Source organism: Ruditapes philippinarum, unplaced genomic scaffold (assembly GCF_026571515.1).
Source record: "Ruditapes philippinarum isolate M1 unplaced genomic scaffold, ASM2657151v2 ctg4222_1_1_1_1, whole genome shotgun sequence".
Taxonomy (NCBI): domain Eukaryota; kingdom Metazoa; phylum Mollusca; class Bivalvia; order Venerida; family Veneridae; genus Ruditapes; species Ruditapes philippinarum.
This window is the reverse complement of record NW_026866079.1, coordinates 48540-66640: the sequence shown is the minus strand read 5'-3', so window position 1 is coordinate 66640 and position 18101 is coordinate 48540. Positions and strand designations below refer to the sequence as shown.

At 35.5% G+C, this 18101-nt stretch overlaps 2 protein-coding genes across 2 annotated transcripts in view; one reads left to right on the top strand and one right to left on the bottom strand.

The window, feature by feature from the left end:
* Nucleotides 1–18101, bottom strand: part of LOC132731217 (uncharacterized) — a 34536-nt gene that overhangs the window by 7115 nt on the left and 9320 nt on the right. The gene's annotated exons all lie outside the window — the stretch shown is intronic.
* LOC132731219 (uncharacterized) lies at nt 7182–8771 on the top strand. Its single transcript, XM_060717356.1, has 2 exons — nt 7182–7359; nt 7804–8771. The coding sequence occupies exon 2, from the start codon at nt 7896–7898 to the stop codon at nt 8571–8573; it is 678 nt and encodes a 225-aa protein (XP_060573339.1). The 5' UTR covers nt 7182–7359; nt 7804–7895; the 3' UTR covers nt 8574–8771.

Below are 18101 nucleotides of genomic sequence, written 5' to 3'. Positions count from 1 at the left end.
ACCAAACCAAAAACAAAACAAATATGTTTTGATATATGATTTAACGACTGTACTGTTTATGCACCAGTCCAGCTATGCACACTAGCAAGTGAATACAAGTTTGCTTCTTTAAAAAGAAGCATGCGAGAGGTATTTTGCTGCTGTGGAAGATTTGTTTGATTCGAAAATATTTGGGGATATTATATGGCATAAAAGACACAATGAATGGTTATAAATTACAATTATAAAACAAAATAGAATTTATCATATATATTGCAATGAAAGTTTGTTTTACACTTCATTTTTTTAATGTTTTAAAAGATTATATGCCGGAGAAATGGACTTTTTTCTTGGCGCATTAGGGATATTTTTTCTACAAAAAAAATAATGTAAAATTACTTAATGTAAATTCAATGATATATATCATTTACATTTGAATTTTAAATTAAGTTCCCTTTGTAGAATAAGTATATATATATTAAAAGTAGTATCAAAATAAAAGTTTCTTGTAAAGTTCAATAAGCAAATTTTTGGTCACAGTTTTGTTTAATATAAGGAAATGTTTCTCTACATTTTCCAAAACGGGTATAAAGTATGTTAATCAAACAACTTTAAGTCCAGGGTTTACATAAACAATGTTTAATATCATTTGATTGGAATAAACAGTATATATACTGTTATACCCCGGTCACATATTCACGGATTACGCCCACGGAAGAGCTACGGATTAATTCCGGCATCGTCCGTAGCTACCCGTACTGGTCAGTAGCTCTCCGTAATGTAACCGTAATCAATCGTATTAGTCCTTGTATATCCGTAGCGATCCTTGACAATTTTTGAACATGCACAAAAATTTGCTACGGAAAAAACAAACGTAGCGTATCCCTGCTAGTCCGTATTAAACCGTACTGATACGTACTGGTCCGTACGAAAACCGTACTAGTCCGTATCGATTCGTAGTCCACCAACTTGTCAAGGATTTCCACGGAATGGTACGGAGAACAACGTATTTGTACGGTTATCCTACGTATAAGCTACGGATTAATACGGCATTGTCACGGAAAGCCACGATTGTAATACGTTGTACTACGGAGAGGCAGGGATAAGCACGGTCTTATACGGTTTATTGCGGTGCAACACGAAACGGTACGGAATGGTACGGTCCACCACTGTTTAGTACGGATAAATTAAGTATCATGTACTTTTTCAAGGGTATAAATACTACCTTCTTGTTAAAAACAGACATATATTTAGGAGAACATTCAATAAATGATAATTGCCATTTACTGGCTGCAACTTTATATTGAAATTGCTCAGAATGCGGAGGCAGAGGTCGAGCTGCTTGATGGCATGCATAGAGGGAAAATATATTAATATCGTACTGCAATTCATTAGTAGTAGAATAACATTTAATGTTACATATTTTACAAACATTGGATCGTGAAATTGAAGTAAATATGTACATAAAACGAAGTGTCTCATAAGCCTCGGACGCTGGCCCTTTTTACAAGCTTTTTACATATTTTTAATACATAAACATTCACGATAATTAATGTAATATTATTGTAAAATGAACAGCAAATTTTAAAATTAAAAGAGAAGCAGTATAAATCAACATTATTCATTAACGATTACTAGTCCATATCTAATCAGGTAAGAGAAGGCATACGAGGTGGTGGACTAGAGTTGGGTTTTACGAAGACCCCTTCATGTTTAGTATGAGGCTCTCATGGCCAAATTTGTTGGGGATCCGGCGTCCTTCAAGAAATTCACTTTCATTGGACCTGATATATCACGTTGGTCCGACGCGATGAGGCCGAATCCTCTCCGCCAAAATCATTGGACTCTGCAATTTCTTTTTTAGGAGGCATTTTGAAAATGAGCATACAAGAGGTTGTGGACGGATATAATAGGTCCGTATAGATCCGTGGCAATTCGTTCTTCTCCGTATCAATTCGTTCTTCTCCGTATCAGACCGTACTTATTCGTACTAACCCGTGCTTATACCGTAACAGACCGTATTGTATCCGTAGTGCGTCCGTCCTGATTCGTGTCGCTCCGTATCAAACCGTGTCGGTCCGTAACTATCCGTGTCTCTCCTTGGGCTTTTAGTGGTAAATCTGTCAGCCTCCGTACTCATACCGTTGTGTGTCCGTACTCGAACCGTAGACGACTACGGAATTTCACATTTCCGTAGTAATCCGTGAACAATTAGACCGTAGCCCTTCCGTGCCATTATCCGTGAATATGTGACCGGGGCATTATATACTGTTATACTGTTATATACTTTTTATTGGAATAAACAGTATATAAAGCTGCATGCCTCCAACCACAATATTAGAAGAAAATCAAACTTGAGGTAAAATTTGTGCCATTTGTGCCAAAAAATCTCCCTTTGCTATATTTAGACATATATAAACGATTTGAACCCCAACCGGATCTTGTGAGAAGATCTCAACATCAGTTCCGTACAAACAGGCGGGGTGACCCATAAAACTTTTTAAGACGGCTTGCATTTAATCTGTGAAGTTATGTAAACATTTGAATCATGTTAAGAAATTTTTTTTCTTTGCTTATAGATACATCTATATACAGCTTCTTTAAATTTATGCGCAAAAATGCTGTGCTCTTCGCTTCGTGTTTTGTTTTATGTCAACACACGCCGATTACACACGCATATTTATGCCTTAAATTGTTTTATTTCACTATAACTAATATCTGAATCTTCTGAACCTTAACTTTATTGTCTTACCTCGTGTGACCGTTAATAATAACATAGTAAAAATAGAGGCGAACTTTCTGATAACGGTACCCGTCTTGCTAAAACAATTTTAATGATCTGTACCCTACTTGTGTTTTCTCTGAACCATAACTTGCGAGTCACTTTTGATGATTTTTATTGTTTTTGTCCTATGTTCCAAATTATATCTTACAGAATATGAAGTTATTGTGTCACAAGAGCATGACACATCTTTTAGTTCTACATAAGTAACCAATACTGCACCTTCATCATGTTTTCACTTTACATGGAAATACAATGTACTAGCATGAAGTAGCTGGTAATACGAATTAGGAAAAAAAATATTTCTTGACAGGAATTATCAATCAACAAATCTTATCTTCATTTACCATTCATTTTTCTTTGAAAAGATATAAAGCTAAGATATAACAGAAGTACTATAAACGTTTCTTCTATTAAGTTTAACAACATTGTTGTTGGTTTTGACGTGACCGTTGTATAACGTCACATATCAATCCATCCTCCTCGACAGATCATCACAGTTTTTTTTTGCATATTACTTACTAGTATTTCAACATGTTGAAAGCTTTACACCTACCGTTGATTTCAATATGCTTTTTGAAACACGGTTTTATATTCTCAGTAATGCCTTGACTTTCTTTTTCTAACATGCACGACTACACTCTTAATACAGTCCGACCCGGTTATTCGACAACCCTTTTATTGGAATACCAGGCATTTTTATCCGAAGAAGATGGTGGTCACATTTTTATCTCTATATAAGTTAATATTAATAAGTACATATTATTCGAAATGCATATCCGAATACCTCCTAGTTTACGAAGATAAATTCCGGTCCCGATTATACAATTATGGAAGAATTTCACAACCTATTATTCGAAGCCAGTCTAATTATTATTCGAAGCCAGACTAATTGGCGCAGATCCACTCGCTGACCGGTCGACATGTGAAAAATATCAACAGTCATGCGTGCATTTAGACAGTCATGATAATAACTCTTTGTGTGTTCTTCAATCAACTTTAATTACCGAAAATGAAAAGCAATGCACCGTGTCCGATTTTGTTACTGTTATTGCTTGAAGATGACGGCAATTATTTTCATACATACTGTATATGTAAATTTGTCAAAACATCCAACACATTTTTTTCATTAATTGTAACGCTACATGAGAGCCTTTTTCCTAATCGAAAATACCAGAGTTTAGCTGTAAATACCGTAGTGACAACACGGCCATTATCAAGGCTTTACGCGAAGCGAAACGATAATCATGTAGAATAAAATGCAAGTATTTATGTCTTCAATGTCAACACAATAATTTTTACGCATCTTTTCTTTAATATTTATTTTCCTCAATTTATTACAGGAAGTAAGTGTGTTGTAAACGGTAGTTTTGCTATGATTGGTCAAAGTGGAGTAGATTTCGTCTATCAAAATATTCCGATTTCGATTATTCGAACCCATCGATTATTCGAAGTAAATACTCAGTCCCAGGCACTTCGAATAAACGGGGTTGGACTGTAAAACATTTTAAGGAGTTTCCTGCATATTTTTGTTAAATGTCTAAAAGGTAGTTTTCACTCTTGCAAGTTTATTTCCACTTATTTTTTAAAAATAGTTTACAGTCTTGTCGGTGTCTAAGATAACTAGTTAGTTTTCTTTTCACACAACTTAAAAAGTTGGCTATCATTGGCTATCATAAGTTATCTTAAGTCAAAAGATATATATAAAAATCCAGTTCCTTTCTATAAATTGCCATATACATGTATTTCAGATGGATTTGGATGAATCATTTGTAGTAGAGGGTCTTGGCAGTAGCTTTCATGTAACAAACACTCCCCTGAAAACGCAACATAAATGTTGGATCTGTGGAATAAGTTGACACCAAGTTTAAACTTAATCTCTACGTCATCTGTACTAAAAAACGTATCTTTTGTCGATGTGTGAACATCTTTAACAGGCGTTTTAATTTTATGACATTTCTTGATTGGAGATTATTTTTCAATTCCTTCTTGTCTTGAAATTTTTACTGTTTTTGTAATATCATTTGCTTTTAAAGTCCTTTTTTCAGTTCTTTTGGAATAATTCTAAAGTCTTTTGAGTATGATTTTAATGTTTCTGTTATTGCTGTCAAGCTGAGAAATTGTTATGTTAAGCTTTTGTTCTGATGTCCAAATTATGAACAATAGCGTTCCGATTATGTTTGAAGAGAAAGGGGGCAATGAAGACAACTAAATTATTCCATTTTGCCTTTCAATAAACAAATAAATACGTTAAATAATTAACGTTCTCTCCATTTAATCTTTAAAAATACTCACAAGTCAGGGTACAGATAAAATTCGTAAACTCACAAGTAGGGTTCACAATCACCAGCAAGTAACGTTCAGTTTACGGAATTGACCTCCTTTGTTAAACTCTTAATTTAATGTTCAAAATACAGCAATATTTTTTGCAGATGACTAAATTATCGTTTGTTATTGATCATTTTAGTAGTTCGATATCACAATTCAATGTTTAACTAAATAAACCTTGAAATAAGACGGATTTTTGCTAGTGTTCAGTGTTGATCACCTGAAATCAGTTCGTGAGTTTCGATTATTAACATTTAGATGTTGTATAACTTAAACGCTTAAAGTTTCTCTTCTACGATACAAATATAGATTCACTAACCTAACGTCCATAAGTATCAATATAAATACCAATATATTAAACAGGTTAAGCGTCAGAAAATGGTTGACACTGACATCTTCTCAAGATACGGTTGGGGTTCAAATCGTGTATATACTGTGGGTTCAATACACGGTTCACTTGGTCATATAATAGTGTTTGTTCGTTTGTTAGTTTCATTTTACGCCTTTTCCCAACAGTATTTCAGTCATATAGGCGGGTAGTTTTCTAACCATCGTTCCTGGAGAGTTACACCTGTACTAGACAACCTTCCTCCCGCTAAACTATCAAAAAAAAAAAAAAAAAAAAAAGGAATCTCCCGGGGATCGAACCCACGTCAGAGAGATGACTGGTTTAGTAGTCATCGACTCTAACCCCTTGACCACGAAGGCGTATTATGCATGGTTTATATTGTAGCTACAATGTTCACTGTTACTATTTATCGGAACACGAAATAGTAAAACGTTATTCAGAAAACAATAATGTAATCGATTTATACAGTTTAAAAGAATAAACGGAATGAAACATCCACGTAGTTCTAAGTAACGTAAATGATATTTTCCGATTTTTCTATCACTTCGATGTTAATTTTTCGTTTAAGTTAAGCCGTATTTTGAAACGGGGCATGCGCAAAACAATTTTTGTAGACTGCTCCTAATGATTTTATGCTTAAAATGAGATTCATTCACTACAATCAGATACGCAAAAATGGATGCCGCCAGCAATCAGTCTGAACACTATGGAGAGGTCTGATGACCTCTCCAATAAGATAAGCCAAGCTCTTAAAATATTTAGTCCCCTCAGGTGTCAGGTAATTTGAATTTTGTTTTGTAAGCCACAATGGCAGGTAATACATGTATGCTCAGACTTGCAGTGTAGGAGCAGTTTAAGCATGGAATGTTTCATCTGCATGTGCACTTGGTGCCAAAGGTTTAGTAATTGTTTGTAAAATTGACAGGTGCATTGCTTTACATTGAAAATAACCTTTCATTTTAATTAGTAAAACTATAATTTTAAGTGGTAAAGATCTGTTCTGTTTCAGCAGGCTCTTTAGTCGTTGTTATATACATATTACCCTAACTGACACTGTAAATTTAAACTGTACCAGTAGAAGACTTGATATGTAGAATCAAGAGAATAATTGAAGGTACATTAGGCCACATAAACAAATAAATCTTTACGCCTTTAGAAAATTTTTACGCCTTTAGAAAGGGCAAACATTAATTTTATAATGTTTAATAATGGTTTTAAAGAATGTTTGATGTTTGTTATCTTTAAAAAAGCAGCGAAAAAATGTCAAATAATTTGTCATAAAAGAAACAAAATGTAAACAGAGTAGTATTTTGACTTTCATACAAAATACTAATTCACTATAACTATACTTATTGCAAAAAAGCAACAGATGAAAAAGATTGTTCTGGTAAATTTCCAGTGAATAACTTTTGGGATTTTATAAAAGTACAACAAAATTAAAAAGCTTTCCAGAAATAAAAATAACAGCATTTCTGAGGCATTATGGGCCTTTAAAATATCAGTATTAAATGAGAGTTTGCCGTTTACTTAGCTTGTTTTATTATTGGCAGTTAAAACATCGGTTAAGGTGTCTGCCTCTCAACCCAGAGATCATGGGTTCGAGCCCTACTCGGGTCACGACCATGTTTCTCCACATGACACCAGTACTGGTTGGTTCCAGGAAGCGGACTCGAAAGTGATTAATATAAGTTGCAAGAACTTGTTTCGCAATCGAGCTTAAATAAATATGTTTAAACCAAAACATCGGTCGAAGCTGGTCAGCAGGGTAGCAATGATGGTACAAGCTCTGGCGTTGCTATAGCCTTTGGTGTCTTGTTTGGTATTGCCACAATAGTGGCTATAATTCTTGCTGTTATTGCAAGGAGATTGTGGAAGAAATACAAGTCAGTGGGTGGAGCAAAGGCTAGCACTTATATACAAGGTAACTTTTAATTTTCTTAACTCTTTGGATTCTGGTTGTTATAAATAATAATAAAAGATCTTTTAGCATCAGTATAAAGCCAGGTCAGACTGCACATCCCTACAAGGTATCTTTAGGGCAAGCTTCTCAGTTACAGAACTCCTTTAATGTACTTTTTGACTTTTTTCGCATTCAAGCCTAGTGGGACAATTTCATAGATTTAGAAGGATAATTAGGTTTAAGTAATAAAGCCATTAATTGGTTTTGCCTTCAATATTTGTATCATGTATGTAATGCAATATTGAATACATTTTTGTACATTTTGTGTCATTTTGAAAAAACTTAGTTACTGTTACCAAGGGTGAACTAATTTAAGGTACATTTGTATATACATTTAACAGATATAGGAACTGATGGAGAAATGTTGCTGGCAATTATTATACATGTATTGTTGTTTTTATTCAGATGTGAAACCAAGTTCATTATTTGACGAGATTGACCGAGACAAAATTACTCCATCAAGAGCACCTTTAGGCCATCAGCGCCATGTGACAGATATGGGACGTGCTGACTCCTCATTGGCACCACTTGCCCATCTAAAACATGTGACTGATACAGTGGGCAAGATGAGCTCTAATTCCCCAGCCCCACTTACCACCAGAAATATTGAACTTCAAAGACCACCTATGATGATTGGTCGTCGTTCTCCTACCATGTACCCGTCAATGTCTGCCACGCCTTCATCATTACGATCAATCAGTCTAGGATCATTTCTACCAGAACAGATTGGTTCTCCAAGAGACACATCATCGCCAGCATCAAATGTTCTAGATATACCAAAAATCCAGATCGAAGACTCAAAACCAAAAACAGTAGCAAAGAAAGCAAGGAATCAGGATACAGAACCGAAATCCGGAAAATTGTCACCATTCATGCCAATTAAGGAGACACCTGTATATCGTGAAGGTAGTCCATTACCTCAGCAGATTCTTACACCAAGAAATGCTGATGATATTACCAGAGAGCTTAAACAGGCAAAAAATAGTGCAGAAGATAAACCGAGAAGAAAGCGTGAAAAGAAACCAAAAGGTGATCTCATTGATAAAGATAAAAACTTATTGAAAATATATAGCGGGAAGGATACAAGTTCTCCGACACCAGGAATATCTTCCCCGCAGTATCAGAAGCTAGCGGGTTATGAACAAGATAATGAAATTTCTGACATTGAAGTTTGATGGGTTAATTATGCTTGTCATATATTTAAGTGTACATCAGTGTGTTTAAGGGATAAACTTTTCTAGTTGTATGTCTACTTCTTTGCGACAGAAAAAGATGAAAGATAAATAATTGTCAATGTTTCACTGATCTTTTTTTCAGCTTTTAAGAGCATTCAGTGAATAAATTATTTTTGTATTAATATTACATGTACGTGTAATTTAATTTAATTTTTTTGATATTTGTAAACATTAAAGTCTTATATATACAAAGTTATGTTTGTTTAATTATTACTTCCCCTAAACATGATATGGAAGAGGGGATACTGGAATGAATATGTCATGTCGGTCAATCAGTTGTTCGGTCCATCCGTCTCATCATGTCCACTTTATAAATCCTATAAGACTGGAAAGATTTTTCAATCTCTTGGCGTGTAAGTTCAACTCAGCAAGGCAATGTTCAAACACTCTGATTGCAATAATGCAGGCTTAACGTCACCCTTGAAGGTCATGATTTGAACATTTTGTTTCTGCCCTAAAATATTAACTTTTAAACGAAATGATAAATTGCACTACTTAATACCCTGTGTCATGTGGGGGTATCAATTTGGCAATCCTGTGTCATCTTTAGTGAAATATTAGTTCTATTGTTATGTTTGTTTTATTTTTTAAAGAAAAAGTGTAGATATTAATGTGGATTGGTTGTTGTCTGCTAAATCTAGAGAAAATTTATCCCATTCAATTAAAAGACTTAATCTGGTTTTATCATGAGACTGGAAAGATTTGGTTATTTCGACAAGGTAAGCCGTAAACTTTTACTTTAAATGACATTTCCTCATAAACCACTAAGCCAGTTTCATCCAACCTTCACAGGAATGTTCCTTTGGTGGTCACCTTTTAAAATTGATCAAAGATTTTTATTCCATGCAGAACTCTGGTTGCCATGGCAGGCTAAAGAAAAAAACTTAAAAAGAATTCTTTAAAAAAAAAATCCAAAGAGCTAGAGATTAGATATTCGGCATGAAACATCTTCTTGTGAGTGTCTACCAAGTTTTTCAAATAAAAGCCCTAGGGTCAAAATTGGCCCTACCCCGGGGGTCAATGATTTCCCTTATATGTATATAAAAAGAACGTAAAAAATCTCTTTTAAAAAAACTCAAATAGCTAGAGCATGAAACATCTTCTAGTAAATGTACCAAGTTTGCCCAAATAAAAGCCCCGGGGTCAAAATTGGTCCTGCCCCAGGGGGATCATTGATTTTCCTTTGTCCGTATTAGCTCATTAGTTCCGAAGGTTCAGGGTGAGCTATTAGTATCAAAAGGGGATGCTCAGGCGTCCGTTGTCATTCGTCAACATGCATTCATCTTCTTCTCTGAAACAACTGGACAGATTCACTTCAAAATTGGTCTGTAGCATCCTTGTGACTGTCACACCTAAATTTGCTCTTACCATTGCAAAATTTTTTGGCCCCTTTTAGGGGTCAAGAGAGCTGAAATAGAAACACATCTGGAAACAAAGTGATCCCTCGGAAGCATTTATCACATCAAAATTACATGAAAATTGCAGAATCGGTTTGGTTGGGTCTGTACATGAGGGATAATTAATAAGTGCAACACCCCTCACCCCCCCCCCCAGCACCGGCTTGAGCGCTGCTCAATTCTCAACACTTAATAGTGCTGGCATCAATGATCCCGAAAGACCAAAAAAATATAACATCACTGAAGTGAAGTATGGGTAACTTTTTACAGCTGCCACACAGAACTTGACACCTGCTGTTGTGAAGTATAAATAATCTGGAAACAAAGTGATCCCTCGAAAGCATAAATCACAACAAAATTACATGAAAATTGCAGACTCGGTTTAATTAAGTCTATACATGAGGGATAATGAATAAGTGCAACATCTCTCACGTCCCTAAGCACCGGCTTGAGCAGAACTCAATTCTCAACACTTAATAGTGCTGTAGACATCTTCTACAGAACTAATTGATTCATGATCACTAGACCTTGTCTGTAGCATTGTTATGTAGTCTGTAATCAAATTTGCTCATATTTATTTGATTGGCCCCTTTTAGGGGTCTCTAGTGCTAAAAGAGGAGAAAAACCTTTAGACATCTATTTATACAAAACTAATTGATTGATGATCCTCAAACGTTTTCAGTTGCATTCTATTAAGGTAGTCTTTTCTCAAATTTGCTCATTAATTTGAGGGTCTCTAGAGTTAGAAATAGAAAAACCTTTAGATATCTTATTCTACAGAACTAATTAATGGATTATCACCAAACTTTGTCTGTAGCATTCTTATGTAGCCTTTTACAAATTTTGCAAATCCATTTTAGGGGCCTCCAGAGGTAAAATAGAAAAAAACCTTAAGACATTATCTTGTACTGAAGTAAATGATAGATGATCACCAAACTTTGTAGCATTCTTATCTAGTGTTTTTTTCAAATTTGCTCATAATAATTTGATTGGCCCGTTTTAGGGGTCTCTAGAGCTAAATATAGAAAAAAAAACCTTAAGACATCCATTTCTACAGAACTAATTGATTGATGGTCACCAAGCTTTGTCTGTAGCATTCTTAGGTAGTGTTTTATCAATTTTTATACGCCCGTTTGAAAAACGGGACGTATTATGGGAACGCCCCTGGCGGGCGGGTGGTCGGGCGGGCGGCGTCCAATTTTGTCCGGAGCATATCTCCTACATGTATGGAGGAATTTAAATGAAACTTCATAGAAATGTTCACCACTATGAGGAGCAGTGTCGCGCACATGAATCAGGTCTCTAGGTCAAAGGTCAAGGTCACACTTAGAGCTCATTGAAAAATGCTTGTCCGGAGCAAAACTTCCACATGTATAGAGGGATTTCAATATTACTTGGCACAAATGTTCACCATTGTGAGGCAGAGTGTCGCGCGCAAGATTCAGGTCCTTGCGGCCAAGGTCAAGGTCACACATAGAGGTCAAAGTTCAGATAAAAATATGAAGATGTGTATATGGACCATTTAGTCATCATTTATTGAGGGATTGTAACACAAATGGTCATTATCAAGACTATGGCTGTGATACATATAATTTAGGTCAATATATACAAGGTCAAGGTCACTAAAGATGATGAAATATCCAGATTTTGTAAATAGAATTTAATCAAAGGGCGACAACAAAGTTATTACTTTGTTCATAAATGACTTACACAATTACTCCCCTTGATCTACTTTCACTTTCAATTCTAAAAATAGAATTTAATCAAAGGGCATAAAATAATCCTCTTTCTTGGACTCGAGTATGTTCTAAAGAATGTAACATTTATTTACACATGTTTCATTCATTGGTCAAGATTCTTAACTGTGATAACTATGGTGTTCTGTAGACTTGGTATTTGTTCATAAAGATCATACAGTAATTACCTTATCAAATGTAAATACTTTCTCATAGAAATTTAATTATATTTTAATTTTCAAGTAAATATCAGTTCAGCTCTCCTACATGTATGGAGAGATTTTCATGAAACTTCATAGAAATGTTCACCACTATGAGGAGCAGTGTCGCGCACATGAACCAGGTCTCTAGGTCAAAGGTCAAGGTCACACTTGGAGCTCATTGAAAAATGCTTGTCCGGAGCAAAACTTCCACATGTATAGAGGGATTTCAATATTACTTGGCACAAATGTTCACCATTGTGAGGTGGAGTGTCGCGCGCAAGATTCAGGTCCTTGCGGCCAAGGTCAAGGTCACACATAGAGGTCAAAGTTTAGATAAAAATATGAAGATGTGTATAGGGACGATTTAATCATCATTTATTGAAGGATTGTAACACAAATGGTCATTATCATGACTACGGCTGTGACACATGTACTTTAGGTCAATATATGCAAGGTCAATGTCACTAAAGATGGTGAAATATCCAGATTTTGTCTGGAGCATATCTCCTACATGTATGGAAGAATTTTTATAATACTTTATGGAAATGTTCACCACCATGATATGTATTGCTCCATGCATGATCCAGGTCTCCAGGTCAAAGGTCAAGGTCACGCTTAGAGCTCATTGAAAAACGCTTGTCCGGAGCAAAACTTCTAAATTCATAGGGGGATTTCAATATAACTTGGCACAAATGTTCACCATTGTGAGGCTGAGTGTCGCACGCAAAATTCAGATCCCTGCGACCAAAGTCAATGTTACACATAGAGGTCAAAGTTCAGATAAAAATTTGAAGATGTGTATAGGGACCATTTAGTCATCATTTATTGATGGATTGTAGCACAAATGGTAACTATCATGACTACAGGTGTGACACATTTAATATAGGTTAATATTTGCAAGGTCAAGGTCACTGGAGATGATTAAATATCCAGATGTTGTCCGGAGCATAATTTCTACATGCATGGAGGAATTTTAATGTTACTTTATAGAATTGTTCACCACCATGAGACGTAGTGCCCTGCACATAAACCAAGTCTCTAGGTCAAAGGTGAAGGTCACAGTTAGAGCTCATAGAAAAACGCTTGTCTGGAGCAAAACTTTTACATGCATAGAGGGATTTCAATATATTTTGGCACAAATGTTCATCATTGTGAGGCTGAGTGCCGTGCATAAAATTCAGGTCCCTGCAACCAAGGTCAAGGTCACACATCCTGTGCATATCTTCCCTACTGATTTGTTTTAAGGTTCATTTAACAACACAGTGCCAAGAATAAAAACTTGCTTGCTAGATAACACTTATCCATAATGCCCCCATCTCCATCTAAAGCTTTCGTAAACGGGCGTATTTTGTGACTATGGCACCCTTGTTTCATATTATTTTGATTGGCCCTTTTTAGGAGTCTCTAGAACTGAAAATAGAAAAAAAGACATTAGACATATAAACAACCAGACGAGGTCTTCATATGTGCTTGCTAAACACCAAGTTTGATTACAATATCTCATTCCTAACTCTTATTATTGTCCTAACATATATGAAGACCTTAGCTGGTATATCATTTAGACTTCCTTGGCTCAAGGTAAAGGTCACCAGTACTGAAAATAGAAAAAAAGTTTTGGATAGTTCTAGAGTTAGGAAAGAGGTTTTGTAATCAAACTTGGTGTATTGCAAGCTTATATGAAATGCCCAGTTGGTATTACATTTGGACCCCCCGAGGTCAAGGCCAAAGTTTCTATGATAAAAAAATGGTTCCGGACAATAACTAGAGTTAGGAATGAGATATTGTAATCAAATTTGGAGTATAGCAAACTTCTATGAAGAGCCCCGGCTGGTATTGGATTTCAACCCTTGGGGCCAAGGTCACCGTTACTAAAAAAGAAAAATGGTTTCAGGACAAAAACTTGAGTTAGGACTGAGATATTGTAATCAAACTTGGTGTATAGCAAGCTTATATGAAGACCCAGGCTGGTATTGCATTAAGACCCCCCCCCCCGGAGTCAAGGCCAAGGTCACCATAACTTGAAATATAAAAATGGTTTTAGGACAATAACTAGAGTTTGGAATGAGATATTGTAATCAAACTTGGTGTATAACAAGCTTATATGAAGACCCCGGCTGGTATTGCATTAAGATCCCCTGGGGTCAAGGCCAAGGTAACCATTACAAAAAATAGAAAAATTGTTTCAGGACAATAACTAGAGTTAGGAATGAGATTTTGTAATCAAACTTGGTATATAGCTTATATGAAGACCCTGGTTGGGATTGCAATTATATGAAATAATTCTTTGTACACAGTTGATACTTCATTATACTATAAGTTGAGCTCAAATTTGTTTTATTTTTCAAAAAGTCAAAGTTGCTTGAGGGGGTATTAATCACTTTCAGTGATAGGTTTATTTTTAGCTCACCTGTCACAAAGTGACAGGGTGAGCTTTTGTTATCGCTTTTCGTCCGGCGTCCGTCCGTCGTCCGTCCGTCCGGCGTCCGTCCGTAAACTTTTACTTTAAATGACATCTCCTCATAAACCACTGAGCCAATTTCATCCAAACTTCACAGGAATGTTCCTTTGGTGGTCACCTTTAAAAATTGTTCAAAGAATTTAATTCCATGCAGAACTCTGGTTGCCACGGCAACCGAAAGAAAAAACTTTAAATATCTTCTTTTAAAAAACCATAAGAGCTAGAGCTTAGATATTTGGCATGAAACATCTTCTAGTAAGTGTCTACCAAGTTTGTTCAAATAAAAACCCTGGGGTCAAAATTGGCCCCGCCCCGGGGGGTCATTGATTTTCCCTATATACATATAGTAAAAACTTTAAAAATCTTCTTTTAAAGAACCAAAAGAGCTACAGCTTAGATATTTAGCATGAAACATGTTCTAATAGGTGTCTACCAAGTTTGTTCAAATAAAAGCCCTTAGGTCAAAATTGGCCCCGCCCCGGGGGGTCATTGATTTTCCCTATATGCATATAGTAAAAACTTAAAAAATCTTCTTTTAAAGAACTCAAAGAGCTATGGCTAAGATATTTAGCATCAAACATGTTCTAATAGGTGTCTACCAAGTTTGTTCAAATAAAAGCCCTGGGGTCAAAATTGGCCCGGCCCCAGGGGGGTCATTGATTTTCCCTATATGCATAAAGTAAAAACTTAAAAAATCTTCTTTTAAAGAACCAAAAGAGTTAAAGCTAAGATATTTAGCATGAAACATGTTCTAATAAGTGTCTACCAAGTTTGTTCAAATAAAAGCCCTGGGGTCAAAATTGGCCCCGCCGGGGGGGGGGGTCATTGATTTTCCCTATATGCATATAGTAAAAACTTAAAAAATCTTCTTTTAAAGAACCAAAAGAGCTAGAGCTAAGATTTGTAGCATGAAACATGTTCTAATAGGTGTCTACCAAGTTTGTTTAAATAAAAGCCCTGGGGTCAAAATTGGCCCCGCCCCGGGGGGTCATTGATTTTCCCTATATGCATATAGTACAAACGTAAGAAATCTTCTTTTAAAGAACCAAAAGAGCTAGAGCTAAGATATTTAGCATGAAACATGTTCTAATGGGTGACTACCAAGTTTGTTCAAATAAAAGCCCTGGGGGTCAAAATTGGCCCCGCCCCGGAGGTCATTGATTTTCCCTTGTATGCATATAATAAAAACTTAAAAAATCTTCTTTTAAAGAACTCAAAGAGCTATGGCTAAGATATTTAGCATGAAACATGTTCTAATGGGTGTCTACCAAGTTTGTTTAAATAAAAGCCCTGGGGTCAAAATTGGCCCCACCCCAGGGGGTCATTGATTTTCCCTATATGCATATAGTAAAAACTTAAAAAATCTTCTTTTAAAGAACCAAAAGAGTTAAAGCTAAGATATTTAGCATGAAACATGTTCTAATAAGTGTCTACCAAGTTTGTTCAAATAAAAGCCCTGGGGTCAAAATTGGCCCCGCCCCGGGGGATCATTGATTTTCCCTATATGCATATAGTAAAAACTTAAAAAATCTTCTTTTAAAGAACTCAAAGAGCTATGGCTAAGATATTTAGCATCAAACATGTTCTAATAGGTGTCTACCAAGTTTGTTCAAATAAAAGCCCTGGGGTCAAAATTGGCACCGCCCGGGGGTCATTGATTTTCCTTATATGTGTATAGCAAAAACTTAAAAAATCTTCTTTGAAAAAACCCAAATAGCTAGAGTTAAGATATTAAGCATGAAACATCTTTTAGTGAGTGTCTACAAAGTTTGTTCAAATAAAAGACATGGGGTCAAAATTGGCCCTGCCCCGGGGGTCATTGATTTTCTTTATATGTGTATAGCAAAATCTTAAAAATCTTCTTTGAAAAAAACCCAAATAGCTAGAGTTTAGATATTAAGCATGAAACATCTTCTAGTAAGTGTCTACAAAGTTTGTTCAAATAAAAGCCCTGGGGTCAAAACTGGCCCGGCCCCAGGGGTGTCATTGTTTTTAACTATATGTGTATAGTAAAAACTTTAAAAAAATCTTCTTTCAATAAAGCCCAATGAGCTAGAGCTTAGATGTTTAGCGTGAAACATCTTCTTATGGGTGTCTACCGAGTTTGTGCAAATAAAAGCCCTTGGGTTAAATTGGCCCTGCAACGTTGGGGGGGTTGGGGTTGGGGGGCCTATATACAGGTGAGCGACCTCAGGGCCATCATGGCCCTCTTGTTTAGGTACAGTTATGTTTCCATATAGAATGTATGAAAAGTTTGTTGTCCCGAACTGTATACTTATCTACACCTTACAGTACATATTTTGCATGTGACATTTTGGGTATTCATTCACAAAACTTATATAAAATTGTCCCATCAAAACTAACCCTGCTGTAGTGGTCATTTATTCTGCATTTATAGTATCATAGGAACACACTTGCATCATAAATATTTTTAATAAAGCCTTTCCGAAATATTCGGACAAGATATTTCAATTTATATAGTGAACAATGAAATGATGGGTCTGATGAGTGATCTAAGGCCATCTTGGCCCTATTGTTTATTATAAAGGGAATAAAACCAATCAGTGTTGTGAAAGTATATAAATTGAGGGGCAAGTTAAAGTAGAGCTGGACTTGCATTTCGGCAAGTTCATTTGAAAAATAATTTCTAACACTGAAAAACAAAATGTTTCTGGTGAGTGAATCAGGGCCATCATGTCCCTCTTGTTTCAATTAACACAGTTTGCAACATTCCAACTGCTCCAGCAAATTGTGAATTTTTTAGATCAGATGACTTTATGATGGCAACATATAGCTGTGATACAGGTTATACATTAAATGGTGTATCTCAGAGGTCTTGTGGTATTGATGGCTCTGGATGGAGTGACCAGAAACCTTCTTGTAAATAAAATTTAATTGTCTAATTGAATAAAAGTATGAAATTTAGATGGATTTAACTCACTACAGTGTTGGAGCAGTACCTCTAGACGCTTAACAGAAATCATGATCACAAGTAGAAAAATAATCGCTTTTTTGGCAATTCTTACATTCTTAATCATTCATAATCGTATATAAATCGATGTAAGAAGATAAATATGAAGCTGTCTTCTTGGCATTTGAAAAGGCGAGATTTTAATCATTCAAGCAACTTGTCAGATAAATAGTGCTCTAACACTTTCAAGTAACTCAATTTCGAGAAATTATACTCCTTTTACACGCGAATCTCATTTGAACCCTCCCTATCCTAATTATTGAGTTATTGCCCTTTGTCCATTTTTTCGTACTTTCAACTTTGTCCTGGACATAGCTTGAGAACTATGAAAGGTATCAACATGAAACTATGTATGTAGATAGATCTTACTGAGTAGAAGTGCAGAAATCTCAGGGAGAAAGAACGCATTGCCCTTAAAAAAAGTCATGAAAACTTCAAATCCAAATTTCAATTTATCTTATTGATGTAGGACAAATAATTAAAAAACATTTGAAAAAAAAATCTATCAACTACTGCATTCTCCCTATGTGCAAATTATTAACTAAAATGCATTTTCTCTGACAAGAGAGTGCCGGGGGTATTAGGCACTTGTGACAATTTCTAGTTATTTTTAATTCTAATAGGGCAAAACATTAAAAAACAGTCGTGGAAAAGTCATGAAGTTTTTACATGTAAGGATTTCAGATTATAATTTTACAAAATA